Genomic DNA, 26,884 nt, shown 5'->3' with positions numbered 1-26,884 from the left:
TATCAAGTTGTGGCAAGTTTTCAGATGCTCCATCTGCTCTCTTTTTCCTTTTTTTACTTGGACAGTTGATGTCTGTGTAGCGGGGGCTGTATCTACATGGAGACAGTTGGTGTGGAAGGAGAGCCAGGCTTTGGGTAAACTTGTCAGCATGAACAGTGTGTCAACTGTGGCGACGTGCAGCAGAACAAGGACGGTCGAGATGTGGGTTTGCACTGCCGCATATGTCAATACTTGGACATGTTGATGTGGATTTGTTCATGTTTTTTATTGTCGTTGTGTACACAACATGGTGCTGTACACGCGGTGGGAGGACACCGAATTTATTTGGTTTATTGCTTATTCAGCCAAATGTTGATTTGTAGACAGCGACAGACTGTTTGTTGTGGATATCTGTCATATGAAGATAGATAGCTTAGTTGTGTCTTTCTCAAACACATTACAGGTCGTGCATCATTTTAAATCTTGTTTGAGGAACGGGAACATGTTTTTCATTTCTTTAAACACAATATGCCAAATGTCTCGATGTGTCAGCCTGTAATGCTGCCTCAACAGAATCAGAATCAGAAAAAGCTCTATAGTCCATCATAAGGGGTGAAAATAAATCTCTGACTTGGGTCACAGGTATATATAGTACACGTAGAGGTAAAAACTAATTGGATAATTAGAAAATGTGTCTTTAAACCCCCCCCCCCCTTCCAGACAGTTTTACTTCCTGTTTTTTAGTGAACGTTCTTTCTCAAACAGAGAATGGGTGTCTGGTTAATAGTCAGACGTAATTCATCACCACGGCAACCAGATTTCATCGTTTTTGAAAAACATTTTTAGATGAATTTACTGTTTATCAGACCACAAAATGAGACAAGAATTATCTCAACACACCGACTCGCTCTCTTCTTCACCGTCTCCTCCTGGCGAGGCGGCCGTCTGGCTGCTGCTGCTGCACCGAGGAGCCGCACCGCCGCACACCGGCCACAGCGCACAGAAGGACGGATAGACATGTTGCAGATGTCCGACCATTTGAAATGCAGTTTGGGTGCTAACACCGGCCACTCTCGCCTCAGCTCCAGCACCGACACCGCACCGGGCTGCACTGTGATTCGTTTATTTTATCTAACTCTCTTTAATCTAATTCTCTGGTTTTCTTTTGCGCTGAAAGTTGTGTGCTCCCCGTCGTTCAGACCTGTACCTCCGGTATCGACTGCTTTCTCTTAATTTATCTCCATCAGGAGGAGACGGTGAAGAAGAGAGTGAGTGAGAGAGACAGTCAGTGTGTTAATTCTGTCGGTATTTTGTGTAATTCACTGCGTTTATTTCATCCGTTCACCACACACACAAATGCCATGGTGAAAATAAACACACTAAACTAAGGTGGAGGAAACTAAAAACAAATGAAACCCCTCAGTTAGCTGATGCAACAAGTTGGACTAGCTAACTACACCTAACTAGCTAACTAACTGGAAAGACAAACTGACAGACAGATAAACAGATTTATTAGTTTTCCGCATGCTCATCATGAGTGCTCCTGCAGCTTGGAGCATGACCTTTGACCTGCAGCTTCTACTATAGTCATACGCGTTATTCCCGTTTTAGCAACAACCTTCTTTTTTTTTAACTTTGGGCACAAAATTAAGTTGTCAAAAAAAATGTGGCAAACAGCGTGGCTAATCAACTTAGTCAGGAAACGACCCAAATAAATATGAAATATCATAGAAAAGTCAAAATACACTGGAGGGGGGCTTTAAAGTCCATGGACATTTGACAAAATACATTTTTGAATGTTTGTTCTGGCTAAAGGGACTTTATATCACAAAAGTAAACTCCTAACTCAGAGGTAAGCCCATTGATACTTGCTCGATATGCGAGGACGTACTATAAGGGGAGACACATTACCATTTACTAACAGCAACTGGATGTGACGTCAGTCTGCTACGCCACAAACAAAGATGAATATTGAACCAAGAAATCATCTGTGCAGGGCGCTGGGAAGGCCAGAGCGGAGGAGACATGTTGATTTATTAAAATCGGAAAGCGAGAGAGAAGCAGCGATGCAGGAAGGGGCGGAGGGGTTTCAGTGCAGCTGAAGCTCCATCACCTTTCTAACTGACAATGTGACAACCTGGTTTAGATCTGAGAGATGAAGGGATGCAGCGAGACAGGTGAAGGAACAGTGAGAAAGAGCAGGGGACGGTTACAGTATGAAGCCAGCTGTGTGGAAACACTCAAACACTCATCTGGCTGTCTGATGGGAAACAGTAGCGACAGGACCGTTTTTGGTTTGTTCAGATTTCCACTCAGAGTGAATGTGCAGGCCGGTTAAAGGAAATCACATCGTTTCTGTTGGTCATACAGACTTTTTACGTGCCTTGCCTTTTACCTTGAGCACTATGGTGTTGATTGCATTTTTCTTGCTTATGTATGCTCCTGTATGGTCTGTACAGATTTCATGATGTCATGATACCAGAAATTTAGTAGTTGATACCAATACCAGTGAAATTCAATGATTTTGGATACCAGTTACCGTTTGCAGACAACAATAAGGCAGGCCAAAAAAAATCTTGAGAAGCTAAATTGAGCAGCACGGTCCTGCACAGAGCTAACCGCTAACGTTAACCAGCTCTCCTTCCGATTTCAACACAGATTTGTTGTTCGCAATGTGGCATCATCAGGGAAACAATAGGATGCGTCTCCTGAACGTGTCGATTGTGAGTTTACTGCGTCCTTCACACATTTTCTATCGTCTCTCTAGAGCCTTCTCAAGATCTATGGTACCTGCAGTACTGTTTTCAGAATTTTAGCATCAACTTGGTATCGAAGTTTGATGCCAAAATTGAAAATTAGCTTAATTTGTCCTGCTCAACACATTTTGACATGTAATTATTTTCTTTATTTTGTCTTCTTCCAGCCTATAAATGCCATCAATTATATCAGTAAATACACGTTTTTCCTCTCTTTACATTGTCCATATTCTCTTCTCCATCATGGGAATACCGTCCAGTCTATCTGTCAACGGCTGTAATCGTTTTCTCTTTGTTTGTTTGCGTGCTGTAAATATCTGGTCGACGTGTTCTGTAGTTCCCTCCGGGGGTTTCAGAGCCGACTGTCACTCTGTCGGTTTGTTCTCCGTTTCTCTCTCACTCATTCTGGTTCTGTTTTTCTCTCATTATCACTTTTATCCCAATCTGTCACTTGCTTTTTATCTCTTTGTTGCTCATTTGTCATTTATTTTCTTTCTGTCACAGGTTTTCACTCTTTCTCATTTATTGTCTCTCCGTTGTTATTATCTTCTTTATCCATGTCGGTATCTTACTTCAGCTTCATCCTGTTCTCAAACTCACTCACTGTTCTTGTTCTGTCTTTCCTTTTCTCTGTCCATCTTTTTTTGTACCTTTTCTCTGTATTTCTGCTTTTTTAAAATGTCTTTCACTTTGTTTCTTACTCGTTGCCTTCTCAGACGAGGCCTTTCTCTTTTACCGCGACGCATGTAGGCGGAGCAGTTTTTTTTTTTACCTGCTACACAGACTCTTCGTCTTTGTAGCATGTGGTTGTGTGCCAGTTTCACTGTGTGCATATTGAGTTTTGCCATGTAATAATGCAGTTGGTTATGCAGGTTTTGGAAGCGTGGACTATATTAACTGGTATTGAATTAATTAACTGGATCGTTTTAACTACAGCATCATGGATACACATTGATTTATTTTAATGTGAACTGTAAAAACACCCACAACGTTGCTCTGCTGCGTTGCACTGTGTCTGGTTACAATGAGGTATTTATTGTAATCACTTTTAAACAGATGTACTCGTATTTTTGTACCCAATTTTATGTAGTTTGTACCTGTTGGAGGGCCGCGTAGCCGCGAATAGAGAAAGAAAATTGACCAGCTGCGTAAAAAAATGGAGATGAGCAGCGTGATGTGGTGAGTGTAGCAGCTTCAGTTGATTATAAAACGCGCTCTTCTGCGGAAGACGTGTCGCGCCACGTCTATGCCCCGTGCATTTCAGCCATTAGTCTCTCTTACATTCCTATTTGATTGGCAGATAAGATGATAAGATAAGATGAACCTTTTCTAATCCCCCGGAGGGAAATTCGGGTGTCAAAGTAGCAACAGCAGCAAACAGAATGAAACACAGGAGAGTTCAAAATAATAAATCAATAAATAGAGATATAAAAGAGTGGATGGGCGAACAAAGTATGTACAGTCCGTCAATAAATAAATGTAATTTGTACATATTTGCAGTCTATACAGTGGTTAGAGTCCAATGTGGTTGCAGATAGTACGTGTTTACAGTTCTTAAGGTCCTCATAGTTCTCATATGGGGGTCAGCCTTGGTTGTGGAGCCTGATGGCTACCAGCATGACGGACAGACCTAGGCGCTTTGTGTTGTGCCGAGGGGGGGATGAGTCTGTGACTGAACGTGCTCCTCATCTTGACTAGCTCATCATAAAGGCGGTGGGAGGGGTTCTCCAGGAGAGCGACCAGCTTCCTCCTCCTCATCCTAAAGATGAGTTGTCTTTGCACATTTGTTGGAATGATAACACATTTTTCTGCCGTCCATCAATCTTTCTGTCTCTGCTTCCTGTCATCGTCGTCTCCCATTGACTAACACGGCTTGTCATTTCCTTTTTGTTTTTGCCTTTTGTTGGCAGCGGTCCTGTTATTTTATTTATTTTAAATAATGAAATATTTTTGCTTGTTTCTGTCTTTTTTTTGTTCAAACATGATGATGAGCTGATGGCTGAACGTGTTTTTTCTCTCCTCACCACTTCCCTTCTGCCTGTCTCACACACACACACACACACACACACACACATACAGTAGATATACATATCTATACATACATATTCACACTCAGCTGCAACAGAGAGAACTTCAGTCACACTTGTGCATGCAGACCTGTGGGACTTCCTGTGGTTTTAGTTCCTTTTCTCTCAGTCTTGTGAGAGCTCTCATTAAAGAACATCAAAACCTCTTTTTTCTCTTCTCTATCCCCGTCTGTCTGTCTCTCTCTCACACACATACACACACACACACTCTCAGAGTGCCTCTTCACAGCTCTGTGTGAAAGCGGTGTGAACTCCGTCCCCAGAGGTGACGACGTACCTGTGAAAATAATGTCAACAAGAACTCGCAGCAGCGCATTTGCAGTGACAGGTGTGTCGTCGCTGGTGCAACCTGCGCCAACACGGCGGGGCAGATTTAATATCACCCTATGACAAAGATACATCACCATCAGCATGCTGAACACCGCTGTACATTATCAGCAGACAGACGGCCAAAATTAGCTCCCCTGGTTGAGAACGGCTGTCACAGTGAAACAGAGAAATTGTTTTAGCCAGAATAATTGATATACTTTGTTTTCTCTGTATGTCGTGTGTAGAATCAAATACAAGGTGAAACATATAATAGAGCCAGAATGTACTGTTTAAATATACAAATGGTTTACTTTAGGGCCCTCAATCGATTAAAATATTTAATCACTATTAATCGCACATTTTTTATCTGTTCACAATGTACCTTAAAGGGAGATTTGTCAAGTATTTAAAACTCAAAAATATGCTGCGTTATGCAAATGTATGTATATATAACCAAAACCGCCATATTTTCCTAAACCGAACCAAATTGTTTCCTGTGAAGGCGGAAGTTTATTTTGAAAAGACTGTATGCATGTAACAACATTCGTAGAAAAACGCTCTTTAAACTACGTCACCGCAGCACTTTCTCTGAGTGTTTACTGTTGCCGTGGATGGGTTTACATAGTAGTTGATGGAAAGCCTGGTGCATCTCCTGTATGGGACGTCGACGGCCGTGACAATGCATCCGTATGTGACGCCCTGGGAGTGAGAACGGGCTGGAAATACAGTTGTCTTCACCCTACTGTCATTACAAAGTGTCTCAATCACTCATCATTTCGTCACAGTGATGGATTATATCATTTAAGTGCATCCCTGAACAGTACTTGGGAGGGTCGTGAGTTTGAAGACTCCCGTAAATAGTGTTGAATATAAAATCTCTCACCTCCAACCACTGCACATGTTTACATGCTAACAAGCCGTTACTTCGTCTTTGTTGTTCTGCACTCATCCCTGTCAGAGCTCCAGTCAATCAATCAACACTGTCAACTGCTGGCAGGACTGTGATGTCTTTTCTGGAGATGCACGTTGAGTTTCTATCGGTTTCTTCTCCTGTGTAGTTAGCATGTGCTTTGTAGGCAGAGCAAGTCGCAAAATACACTTTGCTGTGTGTGCTTAAGAGCAGAAAACGGTTTGAAAGTTTAGTTTAAACTGGACATTTTATGGCACAAAATGGAAAGAGGCCTTTGTTCAATCAGACCTGAACTGTCACCTGTGGAGAGTAATCGTCTGCTATTTTCATATTTTCCCCTGTTGGCTGAGAAAGACAATTTTCCCAGCAGCAGTGTGTGGACTGATGAAACACAGGAAAAGTCAAATTTCCATCTCTACATGTGTCAGAATCACTTCTCATCTGCCGGGTGGTAACCCTGCTGCTCGGCTACCGTTCTCAGTGCTCTCATGGGAGCAGTGAGATGTCTCTCATGTCTCACTGAGCTCTTCCTGTGTCATTATGGATTAATTCAGAGCTTTCTTCTATATATATATATATATATATATATAAAAAAAAAGATAGTCTGTGGATAATTGTGTCATTACAACAGGAAGATTGTGGTTTCATTACATCTCGGTGTGATCCCTGATCCACAATGATAGCAATTGGCCCGTCCAGCTGTGTGGAGATGGTGTCAGAAGTTATTAATATTTCCATGACAAAGTGAGCTGAAAAATGGTTAAAAGGCTTACAAAACTGCACAGTGAATGTTTGTATATTAGTCATATAAAGATCTCTAATTTACACACCCTATACCTAAGAAAAGTAGTGTTAATTTCAGCCCGTTCGCATGAAAAGGCGGATAAATGCCATGATAATGCACAAGGCGTTTAGCGTGCAATAAGTACACCTTTTTTGATTTCCGCATGTCTTTTGTACGCTATGTGTCCTGTACTGACTGCCATGTAAACGCATCTGCAAAATACTTGAGTGACGTGTTTTCTGTCATTATTTCCGTACGTGTTTTAGCAACCATGACATTTTCCTTTACCCTAACTAAGTAGTTTTTTCGCCTAAACCTAACTGCGGACGTTTGCGTGATGTACAAATGACACACGAAAAGGCTAAAATGTGAACTCATGACACGCGGAATGTCTGTGTAATGTCGTGGTAGTTATACGCCTTCCTATGAGACCAAATTGGTAATTTATATAAATCGCAGGAAATCAATGCGTATTTAATCCACACAATCGTGAACCAGGAAGTATAAAAGGCAACAAATGCCATGTAGAGAGGAGGACGGGGTGGTTGGGTGAGTAAAAAAACACTAGACTTTCACCCAGGATACTTGTTCGTGTTCTGTGTTAAACCAGAAGTCGACGTTGATTTATTTGTCAACTTCCGTATTTAAGTGACGCCACTTCTGTAGTTATTTTAAGCCAAACCACCATCTTTTCCTAAACCTAACCAAGTCGTTTCCTGTGAAGACGGTAGTTTATTTTGAAAAGACTGTATGCATGTAACGTACGGATATTGACGCGTGTTGCTGGACATTCGTAGGAGAACGCACAGAAAATGAGGAATAACTTTTCGTAAGATATCGAACCGTTGTAAGTTGAATTTTGATAACGTCTTTCAGTTGGCTGCAAAAAACAATAGTAAGACACTAAAGATGCTGTTGAATACCTTGAAGCAGGATTAATCTGTTTCTAATAATGTATTTAGGGTAAATTAGGACTCTCTCCAAAGTAAGAAGCTTGGCTCAGATTTGTACTCTCCAGCTGTAATTTTGTCCTGAAAAATCAGAGGGACATTTTACTGAATAGTTATCTGATGTTGAGTTTGATGTGTAGGGTGAGAAATGGTTTCCATCATCAAAATTACATTAAATTAGGGTGTAGTTACCCTTTTGCTCACTTGACACATTCAGGTTTTCTTGCTTTTCAGACATTTACATACAAAATATTTCCTGTCGTGTCGGATTCAGCAACCTGAAAGCCGACTATTTCAATCACAGTACCCGGGCTGAGATTTATAGTTTGGTGGTAAAAGCATCAGCAGTAAAGATACCATAGCAGCAGAGCAGGAGCACACACTTTGAGAATGCCTTGGAGACGTACAGAGTTGAACATTTAAGAAATATTTACAGCCCAATGAAGAAAAATCGGGAATGGTAGTTTGGCTCCAATTTTACCATAAATTAGATTTCAAAGCAATATGGCATCCTGCTTTAGAGACTCGACAGTCATCTGTGATCCTGACGGGAGAAAAACCTTCTTCTCCTGCTCTCTAGAGCCGTTTATTTCTTACTGTAAGACAAGGATGAAATGAGTCACACGCTTCCCTGTCCTTGTTTAGATTTATTTTGACACTGATGAGGTGCAGTAATCTGCTGTAAGACAGATAATTTCTGCATGTTGCAGCTGCAGACTTCCTTTCCAGAGGCAGAACTGCCTCAACAACAACAACAACAGAGCATTAATTTGTATCCTATAGAGGATTTCTATGTGAAAAATATTTATCTGGCCTGATACTGTTGACTGTTCAAAGCAACTACTTTTAGGTTTGTAGCATTGCAACACTTATTTTTTCTGCAAACTGTGCATGTGTCAGTGGATTTACCATTTACCTGTAACCTTTATTTTCCCAGGGACGCTCTTTATGCTGAGCGTGCTTGTTTACTGCACCACCCTGCTTCACATTTATTTTGTTAGACATTCTCACACATGCAGTGCAAAAACACTTGGTCCCTGAGAACCTTTGTCGCTTTGCTCAAAGGCTCCTCAGCGACGGCTAATAAGAGAGAGTGTGTGCTGGGAATATTCACTTTTCCTGGTCATGTTTCCATTGCGGACAAGGAACCAAAACATACTTCCACAAGTTATAAACACACTTCTCAAATCTTTCAGACATCTGAGATCCTTCTATTGAAGGAAACCTTCCAGCCAATTGTTTGATTGACTTTCGTCAGGCTATTAAATAGGCGTTATCAGTCACTATTATGCCCATAGATGTGGGTCAATAGGAGCCTACTACACCCACTAGTAGGTTTTATCATCTATTCAGATGTTAAATCACAGAAAGAAGGAATAAAAAAATATGACAGCAACCTCAGTGACCATAGTAATTCTCACAGGAGCACCCAGGAGACCGGAGTTCGCATCCCGTGTGAATCCAACAACGTGTTGTCTAAACCTAAAGAAGTTGTAGTTTTGTTGTCTAAACCTAAAGAAGTTGTAATTTTGTTGCCTAAACCTAAATAAGTTGTAGTTGTGTTTCCTAAACCTAAAGAAGTTGTAGTTTTGTTGCCTAAACCTAAAGAAGTTGTACTTTTGTTGTCTAAACCTAAAGAAATTTTAGTTTTGATGCCTAAACCTAAAGAAGTTGGAGTTTTGTTGCCTAAACCTAAAGTTGTAGTTTTTCTTGCCTAAACCTAAAGAAGTTGAAATTGTGTTACTTAAACCTAAAGAAGTTGTAGTTTTGTTACTCAAACCTAAATAAGTCGTAGTTTTGTTGCCTAAACCTAAAGAAGCCTTTTTGTTTCTGTTCAAAACGTGACGTTTCGTTCAGTTTTACATGTTAGAATGTGTTGCTTCTAAGTTTCACTTTCACTTTTACAACCTAGTAGGTGTAGTAGGCCCCTAATGACCAACATCTATGGTGATTATAGCGACTGATAACGCCTATTTAATGGACTGATAACAGTCGAATTGGGTGCATAGTCGAGGTATGTTGTCTTTTTTACGGTCGTTAAATCTTGCAGTCGGACTGTTAATCACACTAATGAGACTGCTGATTTCATTATCTCCTCCCTCTAATGAGGTTTGTTGCCTGAAGTCTGTGACATATCTTATATTTTCAGTGTGATAAATTTTAGCTGATATCTTTAGCGCCGTATTCTGGTTAAAACAAACACTTTGTGCTGGTGCTTGACTCTGGTTTAAAGGTGTCATGTGACCGGTTCTGAGAGGAGACATGTGCGATTAGAAATGTCATCCGGGGCTCAGAGGAATCTGCAGCTGCATCCTAACCAGCTTGCTGCTCTTTCATGTTTCGGAGAGAAATTAGGTGCTCGCTCGCTGTTATTGGCTTGGGGTGCCGGTTGTCCTCTTTCTCATTATGTCTGAGGGTAGAAAGCTCTGGATTTGCCATCAGGCAGTCACAGGAGCCACAGTGTGCTCTTTTTGTCTCTGGGAAGCTATTTAAAGCATCTTTGATTCTCTCTTGAGAAGTCGCAAAACAAAAACCTTGAGTAATTCATAAAAATAAATAAACATTAACCTAAACATAACTCTGAACCTTTCTGGATCCAAAAAATAATGAATGAAAATACATAGATGCAAAATATTGTTACACCTTTTTACCTTGCAATCAGCATGTTGTTGAAGGACATTTACACAGGATGCATTCAGGCTTACAGGATGGAAATCAACTGATGTTTTATCATTTAAGGGAAGCCGCACCATAAGTTTCTTGGCTTTTTGGCTTCACCTGCATTCAGCAGCTCACTCTGTACATGACGTACAGATCATTAACTCAACATCCTATTGAACAGGACTTCAGTAAAATGTACAACCCTCTGCATGCACAGTAAAAGCTCTCCTTAGGATTTCAGAAGTAGCAGACAAAAATATTGAGTGGCCGGTACACTTCAGTTATTTCATTTCATTCTGAAGAAGGTAATTATTTATAATTACTACATTGAAAACCATTTTTCAGAACATTGTAATTACATTTTTTAATTATAGTAATTAAATAATCTACTGAGCATGCACTAAACTCATCAAGAGACTCTTGAAGAAACTAGTGTGCTTCTTCTCATCATGTGTTTAGAAAGTAAACTCTGTAGGTACTGTATTGTTTTAAAGGTAATAACTGCAGCGTAGATATTGTGAATAACATGCTGACTACTCTACCTGTTAAACTCTCCACATGGATGACCACGTGGAATCCACATGAGCTGGACATGACACATGTTTCACAAGCTGTGGTGCCGTCACAGAGCGGTGGAATCACAAGCAGCTGACCTTTTTGACCTCCTGGCGTGTAAGTTAGCCGAGCGTAGATAAATCTATCACACGGAGCCCTAAGGTGAGTAGCTCACCTATGACACGGAAGGTATTGGCCTTGCAGTTGCATCTTCTCCCCCGTCGCCTCGAGCTGTTAACTTAGCCATGACCTCGCTTTGAATGCTGGACGTTTGGATGAGCAGAGACGCTGGAGATGTTCTGTTTCTGTCTTTATAACCTTCACTTGTTGGAATTGTTTGGTAGCTTGCCGTGTTTATCCCAAAAAATTTGAGGAGAAAAGATTTTTCTCTGCAACGTTTGCTGTTTGCAAATTTAAAAATGGAGCACAGAATTTTAATTAGGGATGTAAATCGATTAAAATAGTTAATCGCAAATTAATCTCACATTTTTTATCTGTTCAAAATGTACCTTAAAGGGAGATTTCTCAAGTATTTAATATTCCTATCAACATGGAGTGGACAAATATGCTGCTTTACACAAATGTATGTATGTATGTAATGTATGTTTTTATAATACTTGCCAACCTTGAGACCTTGAAAAAAGGGAGAATTTCATAATCAAAGTTAATCAAAGTCTGGGGGTTCTCGCCCAGAAAAATGTAAGTTTCAGAGACTTTGTTTCCTGCATTCTGGTAACTTTAAAAGACTGAAAACAACAAAATAATCATAAGTACACTGCAACAGCATTTTTATGTTAAACTTTTGATTTTACTTTTAACTCCTAGGAAAGAAAACTGAATGATTTGCCGAGCTTGGCGTGTGAATCTCTGGTATAAACTAATATTCATCAGTTTTTATTTATTTTTGCAAAACCCGAGATGCGACGGCCAATAACCAAGATGGTGACGGCCAAAAGAATCAAGATGGCGAAGGCCAAAAACCATGATGGTGGAGGCCAAAAAAACAAGATGGTGATGGCCAAAAAACCAGGATGACGACGGCTAAAACTAGGATGGCGATGGGCTTAAAACCAGGATGGCGACGGTTGAATCCAAGATGCTGACTGACATAAACCAGGATGGCGACGATCAAAAACCGAGATTGCGACTGCCAAAAACCAGGATGGTGACGGCCAAAAACCAGGATGGTGATGGCCAAAAACCAGGATGGTGAATGCTTAACTTTTGAGGCTTCAAAACCGTAGTCCACAAACCAACGGGTGACGTCACGGTGACTACGTCCACTTCTTATATTCAGTCTATGATTTATTCAGAAAATAATAACACAACATTAGATTTTGTTCAGGTGACAAAGTTAAGTGCAAGTAAGGAGGATGGAAGTGTTGAGTCTCAGTTCATTGCTTTATCCATTGACCAAAGGAGGTAGTTGAACCCGTAACACTGACAGAGGTAGTGCCTTGCTATGTGTATGTGAGGACTCAGGAGAGCACAGCCGGCAGCCTGTACCAACCTGCTTGAAGTCATGAATATGTATGAGCATGTCCATAGAAAGGACTCATTATAACATTGTTTACACTCGGCCCACTCGGGTCACGTCCTGTGTGATAGTCTTGACCCTCGCTGTCTGGGGATGCGCCTCAGACCTGCGCCATCGTGACTTTTTGACCTGCGGAGAAACACTTTGCCTGAGGGACTTCTCTGCTAATAGCTATGTAGTTGAAGAATCTGTCAACAAACCTTTCTTTTGTAAGTTTCCATTCCCTCCCTCCTTTTCTCTCTCTCTTCCTCCCTCCACACTGTGTTTTAAACCTTCGTCCAATTTGTACCTGTTTAGCACGACGACGTGGTCGACACCTAAAGTACCAAAAGACAATCTCACATCAGTCAGTCACGGCTGTGACTCTTGACTCCTCTGTCCTACTTCGTCACAGCTTTGAACATCGATCAGCGGCGGCTCACTTCAGGACATTCCAGATCATATCAGGGAAGTTTCTTATCACAGAAAACAACACCGCCGCCTGCAGCAGTAAGCAGGTTACCAAAGTGTGACCAAGCATGCAGCTGTAGTTTCCTGCTCTCCCCGCAGGGCATCATAGGTGTTTTACTCTTTGCTTTTATAAAAGAAGTTCAGCTTCACATATATGTAAACATACACAAAAACATAAACAAAACGCTATCATAACATGTGAACGTAGAATTGTTTTAACGCCACTAATTTCTTTAACGCATAAACGCAATCGATCTTTCGGAGGTTGTAAAGCTCAGTTTTCATATGAAACTAGAAAACCTGATGAATCCATCGGTATCAACCATGTCATACTAGCTTGTCGTGAAGGAGGTTAAATAACGCTCCAAACTTACGCTAAATTTTGGTCATGGCCATTTTCAAAGGGATCCCTTAACCTTTGACCTCCAGATCAGTGAATGTAAATGGGTTCTATGGGTACCCACGAGTCTCCCCTTTACAGACATGCCCACTTTGTGATAATCACATGCAGTTTGCCATGTTATGATTTGAGCACATTTTTTATGCTAATGCAGTACCTGTGAGGGTTTCTGGACAATATTTGTCATTGTTTTGTGTTGTTAATTGATTTCCAATAATAAATATATACACATATTTGCATAAAGCAGCATATTTACTCACTCCCATGTTGATAAGAGTATTAAATACTTGACGAATCTCCCTTTTAAGGTACATTTTGAACAGATAAAAAAATGTGTGATTGATTTGAAATTTATCACGATTAATCATGGACAATCACACGATTAATCGCGACTAAATATTTTAATTGATTCACAGCCCTAATGTAAACATAAAACTTTAAGCTGGTAAATCAAGTTTATTCTAGATTTTGATGGAGGGCTTATTTAGAGATTTTCTGGTTGTTTGAGGCGCTTTAACAAAGTGGATTTGTCCTCTCACATCGTCCTCCAGTACACTCTTCTCTGTTTCCTCTTTACTTTCATCTCTCTCCACTCACCCAAATGTTCCACCTTTCTTTCTTTCTTTTTATTCGTAATGCTTATTGCTGTTGAATTTCCACTCTGCACTTCCTATAAATCACTTGGAACTGTGACGTCGTCTTTTGGATTTTCTGCTGCTCTCTCAGTTTTTTGTAGGTCACTCTCTTTGCTGTATAAGTTTAGCCACCGTGGTTATTACTGCTCAAGTTAACAACCTTCTTCTTCTGTTTATTCCAAATGAACCAGAACTCAAATGCATCACTTTCTTTGCAGAAGTCATGTAGGATCACAACGTAGACATTTAGACATACGGAAATTATGGGGATCATTTCTTTTACCCGTTGCTCTAGCTCACCTCTCTACTGATCTCTCTTATTGTTGTTGTTTTTTTATCTCTCTCTGTCTTTTATCTTCTTTCCTTTTCAACATTTCTGTTACTTTTTGTTCCTTCTCATTATCCTGTTTACTTTCATCTTGTTGTTTTGCTCTTGTATAATTACTATGTTAAGTGAAAATAGACACACGTTGCAATTACAGCATTAATATGTAATAAAACAGAGCGGCGCTGGTGATAATATAAAAGCAATAGAATCAGGACAGCAAAGAGAATAAAGAATAAAAGAAAACAAATGCCAAGGGGAAGATTAGTAAATCAAGCAGACAGAAACACAACATTGGTATTCGCAGCAGCCTCACTTGTGTAGTTACACCCTTTAATATGCATCTGTCACAGCTTTTTTCCATCGCTTCTTCTTCTCCCTCTCTGTCCTTTTTTCCTTTTTCACCATCTGTCCAGGTGCGAGGATTTTCCCAGACGTGCTATTAAAAGGAAGCTAGTCCTCTTTCACTTAGTTTTCTAAAGCACTGTTTTGCCCTTCAATTTCACTTCCTGTATTGGCTGAGAAACAACCTTCCTTTCTATCCTTAAATCTGTTTCAAACCAGATCCAATATTCAGAGTTTGTCACCTGCGTCTCCAGGTTATTAGACGGGATTTTGTAATAATGACATGAATGCAGATCAGTTGGCAACCTGTGGACATCTGGCAGAACACACTTAAGGCCCAGACACACCAACCCGACATCAGAGTACTAGCAGAGACGAATGTCAAAGTTAACGCGATAATACGTTAACGGAAATCTGTTTTAACTCCACTAATTTCTTTAACACATAATCGATGTTTCAGAAGTTGTAGCGGGCTCAGTTTTAAAGCTAGAGTGAAGATACTGGTATCATATGAAACTAGAAAACCTAAAGAATCCATTGGTACCAACCATGTCAAACATATACAAAAACATAAACAAAACGCTATCATAACGTGTTAACGTAGAATTGTTTTAACGCCACTAATTTCTTTAACGCATTAATGCAATTGATCTTGCGGAGGTTGTAAAGCTCAGTTTTCATATGAAACTAGAGAACCTAAAGAATCCACTGGTACCAATCATGTCATACTAGCTTGTCGTGAAGGAGGTTAAATAACGTTCCAAACTTGCGCAAAATTTTGGCGAGGAAAACTGTCATTTCCATTTTCAAAGGGGTCCCTTGACCTCTGACCTCCAGATATGTGAATGTAAATGGGTTCTATGGGTACCCACGAGTCTCCCCTTTACAGACATGACCACTTTATGATACTCACATGCAGTTTGGGGCAAATCATAGTGAAGTCAGCACACTGACACACTGACAGCTGTTGTTGCCTGTTGGGCTGCAGTTTGCCATGTTATAATTTGAGCATATTGTTTTATGCTAAATGCAGTACCTGTGAGGGTTTCTGGACAATATCTGTCATTGTTTTGTGTTGTTAATTGATTTCCAATAATAAATATATACATACATTTGCATAAAGCAGCATATTTGCCCACTTCCATGTTGATAAGAGGATTAAATACTTGACAAATCTCCCTTTAAGGTACATTTTGAGCAGATAATAAAATTTGAGATTAACTATGGATAATCATGCGATTAATGGCGATTAAATATTTGAATTGATTGACAGCCCTGATTTAACGATTAAACCTCTCAGGATCAGTTAGGAGACCTCAAATTCAGTCCGTGAAGTTAACCCACTGCAAGTTTTCTCTAACACCGTTTATGGCTTATGTTTGATACTCCTGCATCACAAATCAGGACTACAAGAAGAGAGAAAGTGTTTTGCTTTCTGCCTGTTAAGATTTACTGTGTTTTTTAATTGCTGTTTTGTCCTCTCCAAAATACATCTGTCCACCAATAGCTACCGTTCTTTACAGTTTTTCTTCTAAATTACAGCTCAGTAAAGCCAAAATACCAACCAGACCAGAACCAAATTAAGACTCTTCCACCAGCTGTCTGCAAAAGTGACAAATTTACTACTTTAAATTGCTGCTCTCCTCTTTACGGGGAAGAATAAGTCATGTTTGCTATTGTAGGTTGAAACATCTGAATATATCTCGGTGGTAAAGACACACAAAACACACAAAACACACAAAACACAGGAGCACTCTGATACACCAACATGCTGACTGTGCACAAATACTTTACTTTAAAGCTAGCTTACAAAATAGAAGTTTATTCAAGTGAGCTATTAGTGTGCTTACAGATTACTTTCTATATACTTATCAGAGTTACAAAATTATACTTAAGTATACTTGGCTTACACCGACAGGTATACAGAGATCGCAAAGTGTGCTTGGCTTATACTGAAAAGTATATTTGGCTGAGTACTATAAGTTCACTTGAGAAAACTTACAAGTATACCTGCCGTAAAAACTATTAGACTAGTAGTTTACATAGAGTAGATAGAATTATATAGAATTTTCAGTTGGATCATTTTTAAAATGTACTGTACTCTTGTTAGTTTCTAAAGATTACCAACCATCACTTTAAAGGAACAGTGTGAAGGATTTAGCGTCATCTAGTGGTGTTGGTTGCAGATTGCAACCAACTGAGTATCCCTCTGCTCACTCCTCCCTTCCCAAGACTGCGGTAACTTGAGCCGCAGAGTACACAACATGGCAACGCCGTTCGCCTCGCTCAGAGATCATCCTTACCATAATAACACTACTTTAGGAGGTCAGACGGCGGCTGGTGGTACCACGGTTTAACACTCTGCAGCTCACGTTACCACAGTTTCACAAGCGTGTCGGAGAACTACGGTGGCCTTGAGGTAACGTAAAAACGTGAAATGCTCTCTCTAGAGCAGGGGTCAGCAACATTTACTAGCAAAAGAGCCATTTTAGGCAAAAAAAAAAAAAAAAAAAACTTGTCTGGAGCCGCAAAACATTTGAGCTTTGTGATGAAGGTAACACAGTTTATAGTCTAAGTATATAGTATATAAGTCTAATGCAGTGAGGGCCAAAGTGCAAATGTACTAGGGAGTATTAGGGCCAAATTGAGGGGAAAAAAATCAGAGATTTCCAGAATAAAGTCATAACTTAACAAGAAAAAAAAGTCGTAATATTATGAGAATAAAGTCATAACTTTAGGAGAAAAAAAGAAAATAACACGAAAAATTACTAATTTATAATATTATGACTTTATTCTCATAATACTACGACTTCTTTTCTCTTAAATTTATGAATTTATTTTCACAATATTACAACTTTTTTCTCGCAAACCTAAAGAGCCGCATTTGGCTCCGGAGCCGCAGGTTGCAGACCCCTGGTATAGAGGATGGATGGATGGATGGATGGATGGATGGATGGATGTACTTTATTGATCCAAAATTGGCAAATTCTTGTGTTAATTTTGTTTTAAAATAAAAATTAAAGAGGTCATGAACCGATGTGCAAACTGTGAAAGATTATTACAGGTCTAAGACAGAGTGGAGTCTGGTTGTGACTGAAACATGGCGGACTTAGTGAAGAGGACCCGCTCTCTTGTATCTAGATATAAATGGTTAATTTTAAGCTAACGAAAACACAACGATTCTTAGTTTCAGATGATTATACACTAAAGAAAACATAGTTATGAATATTATATTCCATTTCTGCTAATAGATCCCCAGAAGCTACCCACTGTATATCGCTCACTGCACAACCAGCCGATAATCAACAGTGAGCTCAAGGCTCATTCTTTCCAGAGCGGTGAAGTAATTGTGAGTTTAATGTGTCACTGCTTTCATCTGCCTTCTGAAGTCGTGTTGGGTAGCGGCACCGAGACTCCTCCGGTCGACCGAGGAGGAGGTTTAAATTCCGACACTGTAGAGACTTGTAAGGAGTGATACACTTCTAAGTTCCTGTCAATGATGAATGAAATGACTGCTGAAGAATGCCCTCGCCACCACTCCAAACACACACACACACACACACACACACACACACACAACCCTCTCCACCTCCTGAGATGTAAAAACATGCTGCAACCTGAATGAAATATTCTCTTATACATCTGGAGCATCAGAAATTGGGTGCCAGCGGGTGCAGATGTACAGTGTGTAGAGCAGCGCCGGGCCAAGTATGTGTCAAAGTTTATACCGAAGCTAAAGCTTAATGCAAATCAGAAGCCGATGCTCATGTTTCTACCTACGAGGAAACGGTTGTTCTTCCAGTTTTTGTTTAATCCAGTGTGAAGTTAAACCATCAGGGTTTTGTTTTTATAATCATCACTGCTTAATGGCTGTATGACTGAGATTCTTCTGTGTGTGTGTGTGTTTTCTTAAGCTTTGTTTATCCAGGAAAAGGTTGCTGGGCATGCAGGGCTCTCACACAGCAACCGCCTCGCTTCATTTTTATAAGAAACATTCACACCCCTGAATCTCCCGGTGCAACCACTGTCATCTTCTGTTGGCTTTGAGGCCTTTAATGTTGGATTTGTTGCTAGTTGAGGAAAACAAGTTAAGAATCCTTGCCGTGCTTTTGTCAGCCAGCTCTCCCTCTTTCTTTTAATTTCCTTTCTGCCTCCATAACACCAACTCTAATCTGATCTGATAAAGGCAAAACAATGACACACAAATAATATAAAACTAGGTAAATTGGGGCAAATTGAATATTTAGGAAGAGGGTTATGGCTTTGACAACACATTCTAACTCCCAACTCGTCAAATAGCGCCGCTTGGTCAGCGCCCCTCAGCATCGGAGACAGACCAACGGGGTAAAGTACCCCTCTTGCGTTGCTTTTGGACGGACCAGGGACGGCACGTCAATATACACCGATCAGCCATAACATTAAGACCACTGACAGGTGAAGTGAATAACATGGATTATCTCGTTACAATGTCACCTGGCAGTGGGGGGGATATATTAGACAGCAAGTGAACATTTTGAACTTTGAACTTTGTGTTGGAAGCAGAAGAAATGGGCCAACGTAAGGATGTGAGCGACTTTGACGAGGGCCAGATAGTGCTGGCTAGACGACTGGGTCAGAGCATCTCCAGAACTGCAGCTCTTGTGGGATGTTCCCGGTCTGCAGTGGTCAGGACCTACCAAAAGTGGTCCAAAGAAGGAAAACCGGTGAACCAGCGACAGGGTCAGACCCGAGGATCGTTGATGCACGTGGGGAGCGAAGGCTGGCCCGTGTTGTCCGATCAAATAGAAGAGCTACTAGAGCTCAAACTGCTGAAAAAGTTAATGCTGGTTCTGATAGAAAGGTGTCAGAACACACAGTGAGGAGCAGTTTGTTGCGTACGGGGCTGCGTAGCTGCAGACCGGTCAGGGTGCCCGTGCAGACCCATGTCCAAAAGCGCCTACAATGGGCACGTGAGCATCAGAGCTGGGCCATGGAGCAATGGAAGGTCTGTGGGATGTGCTGGATGAACAAGTCCGATCCACGGAGGCCCCACCTCGCAATTTACAGGACTTAAAGGATCTGCTACTGACAGCTTGGTGCCAGATACCACAGCAGACCTTCAGAGGTCTAGTGGAGTCCATGCCTCAACGGGTCAGAGCTGTTTTTGCGGCAAAAGGGGGACCTACTCAAGATTAGGCAGGTGGTCATAATGTTATGGCTGATCGCTGTATGATTGTTACATGCATAGTGTCCTTTCAAAATCACTTCTGTTTTCACAGGAAGTTAGGTTTAGGCAACACAACCACTCAGTTAGGATTAGGAAACGGTCGTGGTTGATGTTAACTTCACTAACTAAAGACTCACAGTGACTCACAGTGACTGAAGTCACTCAGGATGCATGTCAATACCAGGTCTGAAGCAGTTCACACATGCCGCTTGAGCACCGATGTGTGAGCGGCGAGCCAGCACCGGTTTGCTTCTCATCTGGGGTTTTTGTCGGCGAGCTACAAAAACTGTCGGGGAGCAGAAAAATCAGAGCCAAAGTCGTGTGTGAACTAGACATTAGCAGCAGCCGGGAGTTTAAGTGCCTTGCTCAACTGCATTTCGGCCGTATTTTTATTAATTCTGATTATTGAGTCCACTGGGATTAAAACCAGCGCCCCTTTAACGATTGCATTATTTTTCCACCCAAACTCACAGAGGTTTTTCCTGAGCTCTGTGAGAACGATAATTGGCTGATAGAAATATAGTTGTTTCCTAATTTGGCTGGCCTCTGGCTCACTGTGTGCTGGACTGGCTCTTTTTGTAAATTAACTGCTGTTGCCTCATTAGAGTCTGGTCTGTTTTATCACCCAGTAAACTGTTGAGACAAACAACAGAGTGGGCTGTTATTTTTCATCTGCTAAAACTAAGTACCTCGCTCCTCCAGGGTTTAATTATACCGTGTTGAACTGAATTAGAATTAATGAAACACTTTGTAATACTCTGGGACAGAAGCTGCACATCAAATTGTCCTACTTTTACCACTGCAGATGTGTCGTGTGTGCGCTGTAGGCGACTCTGTACATGTTTTACATCATTCTTTTATATCTGGTTCATACTTTACATTATGGATATTCATTTCCTGCACACCAGCAGGGAAGGAAACTCACGGTACATTTGTGTTTTCTGTGTCTGTCTTTAGGTGAAGAGGACTTTATGTGTAAGACTTCATCCATATCTGACATCGTTATTCTGGTGGATGGCTCCTGGAGTATCGGCCGCATCAACTTCAGGCTGGTCAGGACGTTCCTGGAAAACCTGGTCAAAGCCTTCTCTGTGGAGTTTGACCATACCAGGATCGGTGAGGAGCTTTGTTTCATTTTAAACAACCTTATTCATACAGTTTGTTTGTTGTTTGAAGTGCCTTATTTAGCCTCATCAGGACTCAAATCTGTTGCCTAACCGTGGGCTGCATTCGAAAAGTCTCTTTCTCTTCCTAACGGAGTGAAATGACCCGGAAGTGTCTCAGTAGCAGCCGTGATGAGAGCTGTTTGAATCCTCTAAATGCTGAGGAAAGGAGCTTCAATGCTTCCTTTATTGTCTCCTTTAGCATAGGATACATCCTTTACCAAAGGAAAGGAGAGAATAATGTCCCACAATTCCTTGCGGCCGCAACATTTAAAGCGCACACCATTCTGCCGTTCATGAAAACAAACGATATCTTGCATATTATTTTTCACACAGTCATATAGTAATTGGGATTCATGTTGATAAATATTATTGGACAGTGAGAATTTCGTTTCACTTCATTTCTATTTATTTATTTCGGACAAGTAACAAAAAAAGTTAAAAAAAAGAATAACAAATATAATGAACAGTAAACATATAGCAAACAAATAATCAACATAAATAAATATTACGTCCAAAAAAGGAGTAGGAAGAAATATACATTTAATGGTTCTACTCCTTCTCCATAACTAAAAAAAATAACTCAATATGTATCATATAAACTGTTGTGCTAGCCTGTACGTTGTTCCCTTATTATTTCAGTTCCAACCTCGGTAATGAAGTGATATTTTTCACCGGTTGTCCACGTTAGGTCAGATAATCCTTTATTAGATGTTGATGTAAAGTGCTCCAGCAGCAGAAGGACCTGTGTTATCTCTCTCTTTCACACACCGCGGGTGAAGCACTCTGCAGGAGCTATTTAAAAACGAACGGGGCTGAAATGCGCCTTTTGTAGTCTTTGGAACATTGACTGTAATATCCATTTGACTAATCTTCTCCTCAACATGCCATGTGTGTGTTTGTGTGTGTGTTTAGGCCTGGCTCAGTACAGCGGAGACCCGAGGATCGAGTGGCATCTGAACACTCACACCACCAAAGAGGCCGTGATGGAGGCTGTGAAGAACCTGCCGTATAAAGGAGGAAACACACTGACAGGTACCAAACCCCCCCGAGCCTCCCTCTGGTTATTATGGTCTTCCATACTCATCACAGTTAACAGATAATGCCTCAGAGGTCGACTTGGACCAAAGCCAGTCCTCTACCTCAGCTTATTAAATTCACCTCAGTTCATTTCAGCTCGGTGTTAAAAAATGTTTGTGACCTGGCTGATAAGAGCAGACTGTGAGTCAGTGTGGTTCAGTCAGTGTGACCGCAACATTAGCAGCAGCTCCACTGATATATTCAAGAAGTAATAAAGTAAATGTTTTCTTGACAAAGTCAGGGCTCTCCAGTTTTACGTTAGAACCATCATCATAAGGAGGAACGGGTCTCACACCTCTTCCTAACACACAGCGAACTCTAGCGAATGGAGATAAAAAAATTGTCCAGATATACTACGAGCGATGTCACCGTCTATTACATAAAAAGAATTTGGCATATTGGGCTGCTTTCATAAGCCAACATTTAGTCTGTTTTAATCAAACATTAGTGCGGTTCTTTTGGGTAGTTGTGAACGCAATAATCGTACTCTGGTGCAGGCCAAAACAAAAGACAATGTGGTAATATCAATCATAATTCCCACAAATAAAGGCAAAAAAAAAATTAAAAAAAATTAATGAATGAGTGAATGAATGAATGAAGGAATGAAGGAATAAATAATTAAATAAGTGAATGAATGAATGAATAAATAAATACATAAATGAATGAATGAGTGAATTAATAAATAATTAAATAAATAAATGAATGAAGGAATAAATACATAAATAAATACATAAATAAATAAATAAATGAATGAATAATTAAATAATTGAATAATTAATTAAATAAATGAATGAATAAATAAATAAATAAATAAATAAATAAATAAATAAGTGAATAAATAAATAAATGAATAATTAAATAATTGAATAATTAAATGAATGAATGAATAAATAAATAAATGAATGAATGGAAAAATAAATGAATGAATGAATAATTGAATAAATGAATAAATAAATTTGAAGCAGATAAATCAGTGAAAGTAAGAAATAACCAATGGTCTAAACCGGGAGCAACCGTATGGGGCTCAACAGTGGGACTTAATAGTACTTGTCCAAAGTCTTAGCGACCGATAAAAGTATTTGGAGGAGACGTATTGATGTTATACAGAAACAGAAAAAAACTGCAAAGGGCTGTAAAACATTTCAACAGTTTAAAACTGTATAATGTCGACATCACAACGCAACACAGTGTTCCATGTCAATATATGTAGCTTGTGTTTAGAATGCAAATAAACATGAATCCTTTCAGTCCTGTTTAGATCACCAGATTTGTTTTTGGGTTACTGGTGAGTACAGAGAATCAGTGAATCAGATGAGTGAAGTCCGTATCATCCAACATTTATACAATTCTGTATTGACTGTCAACAAACTGCCAGAGTTACTTCTTCAGAGTCTGTCGTCGTGTGTTGGTCAACAAGCTGAATTAATGATCAACGACAGAAAGTAATCAGCAGTGTCATTAATAGACCCAACAGCTCATTATGTTAACTCACTCATTACACTGAAACACTTGTCACACCATTAATGACACTTAAAAACCATCATGTTCATTAAGTCTTTGAGCCGAGACGTCACCAGTCATTTCAGCTGTCCTCAGTACACCTCCGAGGGGAACAGTGAGTGCAATCATACTGTCAGCGAGGGCTTAACTTACTACCACAGCCCGTCTTTAAAAAGCACCATAAGTGGCTCTAATGTTCTGCTGACAGTCATTCTAACAGTAGACGTCACTTCGTCCAACAGAATGTCAAAACAAGGATCAGGAAAATACAAGAAAATGTCTTAATTTCAGGCTACTGTGCGTTGTGATTGATTTAAGAGATTTAAAAACATACTTCATGTTACATCACAGCTTTCTTCATGATTTTTACGCTGATTTTGGTAGATTGTATATTTCTTTTAGTTTTTTTTTCTGCACACAGATGATGTGAAACGTACTTTAACTGCAAACTTTAACCCTGCTGAAGTATTTAAAACTTTTGAATAAGCACTCACAGAGTAAATCAAGTCTTTTAAATGAGCTTTTTTGTGAAAAGTCTCTTTTTTTGCTCTTATGTCGCATTCACACCAAGAGCGAAGCAAATTTTTTGCCTCACTTTTCTCGCGCGAGTTGGACCCGCTGGTATCATTTGTGTTCATTCGCACTATACGCGTCGGGGAGGAGAATGAGCTTGTCTCCATAGATACCAACAACCTTTCTTTCCGCCATTTCCGTCAGCAACCGTGGAAGAAAATAACCACCAGATATGTCGCCGTTGTGTCTGGGTTCATAACATCACGGCGGCGAACTGTATTCTCATACAGTGCCGTTGCACTGACTGTATCTAGCAAGCCACACGTCGCTACTGCGGTATGAACCCAAAATATAAACAGATTGAGCTGTGATTTAATTTCAATAAACAGATCGAAATGATGCCGAAAGAACTACATAATGATGCTGATTTGTTAAAAAGTCTGAATTCATGCTTTGTTAGGTCTGTCCGCAAAACGACAAGCAAACAACTTTTAAAATGCTTGTTTTCTGAATGGAGTTTGGATTGATCAGTGCCAGGCTATGCTAACATTGTAGCTGTGGTTTTTCTGTGGTTTCTACACAGAGTTTGGTCCGGTCTCTGTACAGATATGATATACTATCTTCTCTTTCTGATTCAACAACGTCAGGACATCAGTGACAACAGGAGAAGAATCTCAACGCTGAGAGGCTTTTCATGACACAGCGTCACGCGAACTTCACTTTAGTTGAAATATTTCATTTTCATTTGCGTCGCCCGGCGCAAATTTGTCACTTCTCACTTCGCACTTGGTGTGAATGCGCCATTAGGATGACAGTTGTCTCTGCACCCTTTAAGCCAAAGTGTTAATTTTTCCTTCATTATTTTGGATGTCAAATGTCTGTTACTTGGGAAAACGAACAGGACCATGACTGCTTGTTTTCAGTGTACTGTAATGAGAAGTTGAGAACCTTTTTTTTCAGGTAATTGCACCAGTGTCTGTGTCACACTGTATTCACTCTACTCCCGTCTTTGTGTGTGTGACCAGGTCTGGCTCTGACCTTCATCTTGGAGAACAGCTTCAAACCCGAGTCTGGATCCAGGCCCGGCGTTCCCAAGATAGGAATCCTCATCACTGACGGGAAGTCCCAGGATGATGTGATCCCGCCTGCACAGAGCCTGAGGGAAGCTGGGATAGAGCTGTTTGCTATTGGTACGTTCCTCCTACGCTAACACTAACAATCCAGATTAACTCTGACTACGGTTACATGCCCACTAATATTCCACTGTTATTACGAATATGACCATATAGGGAATTTGATACGGGTCATATAAACATGAATTCTGAATTAGGCCTTATTCTGAATGGAGCATCTTCACATTAAGACATGTGTGATCTGCTGATATTTTTACATTTTGTGGTTGAAGTATTACTTTCAATCACAAAAAAACAAATTGATTATTGGTTATATTTACATTTTTCTTTATAAAGGTGAATTCTCGATGAGTTGGTTTTCATATTGTACTGAAACAAACTGAAATGTACGGAAGCCCTGAGAGGCCAATTCAAGTCTGATCTAAATGACTGAAGAACAGGTCAAAAAAAAGTTTTACCAGAATTATCTTTCTAAGTTCTTTAAAAAAAAAAAGTTTCATCTTTGAAACCGGTGTGAAAAAAAAGGTTTGCCGTCAGGACATTTTTCTACGTCTAAATTTTCTTTTTCACAGTTTGACATTCATCGACTTCTTGCATCATCAAAAACTTCAAACACCTTTCATGTAACCACTTCCTGTCAGTCTGATCACTGTCCGTCGCCCTCTCTCTCTTTCTCTCTCTCTCTCTCTCTCTCTCTCTCTCTCTCTCTCTCTCTCTCTCTCTCTCTCTCTCTCTCTCTCTCTCTCTCTCTTTCTCTCTCTCTCTGTCCAGGTGTGAAGAACGCTGATGAGAACGAGCTGAAGGCTATCGCCTCTCCTCCTGAGGAAACTCACGTCTACAATGTGGCGGACTTCAGCGTGATGAGCGACATCGTGGACGGACTCACCAAGACCGTCTGCGAGCGCGTGGAGCAGCTCGACAAGCAGCTCAGAGGTTTGAACAGCGGCCGAGTCACGTGACATCACAGATGCTGTTGGTTGTAATTATGACGAGAGGGGATCCCTAAGCAATAACAACCCTGTCCCCATCTAATATAATGTAGTCTCATCTAAGTCAGGACATAGCCCCACTTTCAATGCAGTATATATATATACACACACATGCTGCTTAAAATAGATAAAGATTTTAGGTTTGCACTTAAAATGTGATTATATCAGCCCTCGGACGCTGATGTGCTTTTTTTCTCTCTTCTTCTTCTTCTTCTCCAGGGGGAGGAGACCCTGCCCCCCCGCCCACCTCTGTGGCACCGCCCCGCGACCTGGTGACGTCTGACATCACGGCTCGCAGTTTTCGGGTGAGATGGACTCACGCGCCGGGCCAGGTGGAGAAATACCGAGTGGTCTACTATCCAGCCAGCGGAGGACAGCCAGATGAAAAGGTACTGAGATTATTGTTGTTTTTTTTTTAAATCAGAAAATACGTGGATGAAATTGACTTTATTATCACATCATATTTATCACAGTTTAAATCTATTCTTTGGCTCTGATGCCAGGTGTGATCATCATAGCTCCACCAACTACACTATTGTATGTAAAAAAAAAAATGTAAATTACGGAGCCGGGGGATGGAGGGTAATATTCAGAGAAATGCCTCAGAATTTCTGAGA

The 26,884-nt window shown here is 40.4% G+C and overlaps 1 protein-coding gene and 1 long non-coding RNA gene across 10 annotated transcripts in view; both read left to right on the top strand.

Annotated features, from left to right (window-relative positions):
- LOC119502886 (collagen alpha-1(XIV) chain-like) overlaps positions 1 to 26,884 on the top strand; it is a 209,276-nt gene that overhangs the window by 42,540 nt on the left and 139,852 nt on the right. For all 9 annotated transcript variants that reach the window (XM_037794158.1, XM_037794155.1, XM_037794154.1 and 6 more), the window contains 5 exons: positions 20,847 to 21,005; positions 21,968 to 22,087; positions 25,171 to 25,335; positions 26,050 to 26,211; positions 26,487 to 26,656. In XM_037794158.1, the coding sequence (XP_037650086.1) occupies positions 20,847 to 21,005; positions 21,968 to 22,087; positions 25,171 to 25,335; positions 26,050 to 26,211; positions 26,487 to 26,656 (776 nt within the window). The remainder of the gene's footprint in view (positions 1 to 20,846; positions 21,006 to 21,967; positions 22,088 to 25,170; positions 25,336 to 26,049; positions 26,212 to 26,486; positions 26,657 to 26,884) is intronic.
- LOC119502891 lies at positions 1,509 to 10,822 on the top strand. Its single transcript, XR_005210198.1, has 3 exons — positions 1,509 to 1,633; positions 3,792 to 3,793; positions 10,811 to 10,822. It is a non-coding gene; the product is annotated as an uncharacterized LOC119502891 (long non-coding RNA).

The sequence above is a fragment of the Sebastes umbrosus genome, chromosome 15 (assembly GCF_015220745.1).
Source record: "Sebastes umbrosus isolate fSebUmb1 chromosome 15, fSebUmb1.pri, whole genome shotgun sequence".
In the NCBI taxonomy this organism is placed as follows: Eukaryota; Metazoa; Chordata; class Actinopteri; order Perciformes; family Sebastidae; genus Sebastes; species Sebastes umbrosus.
Note: the sequence above shows the minus strand (reverse complement) of the source record. Positions and strands in the feature narration are given on the sequence as shown.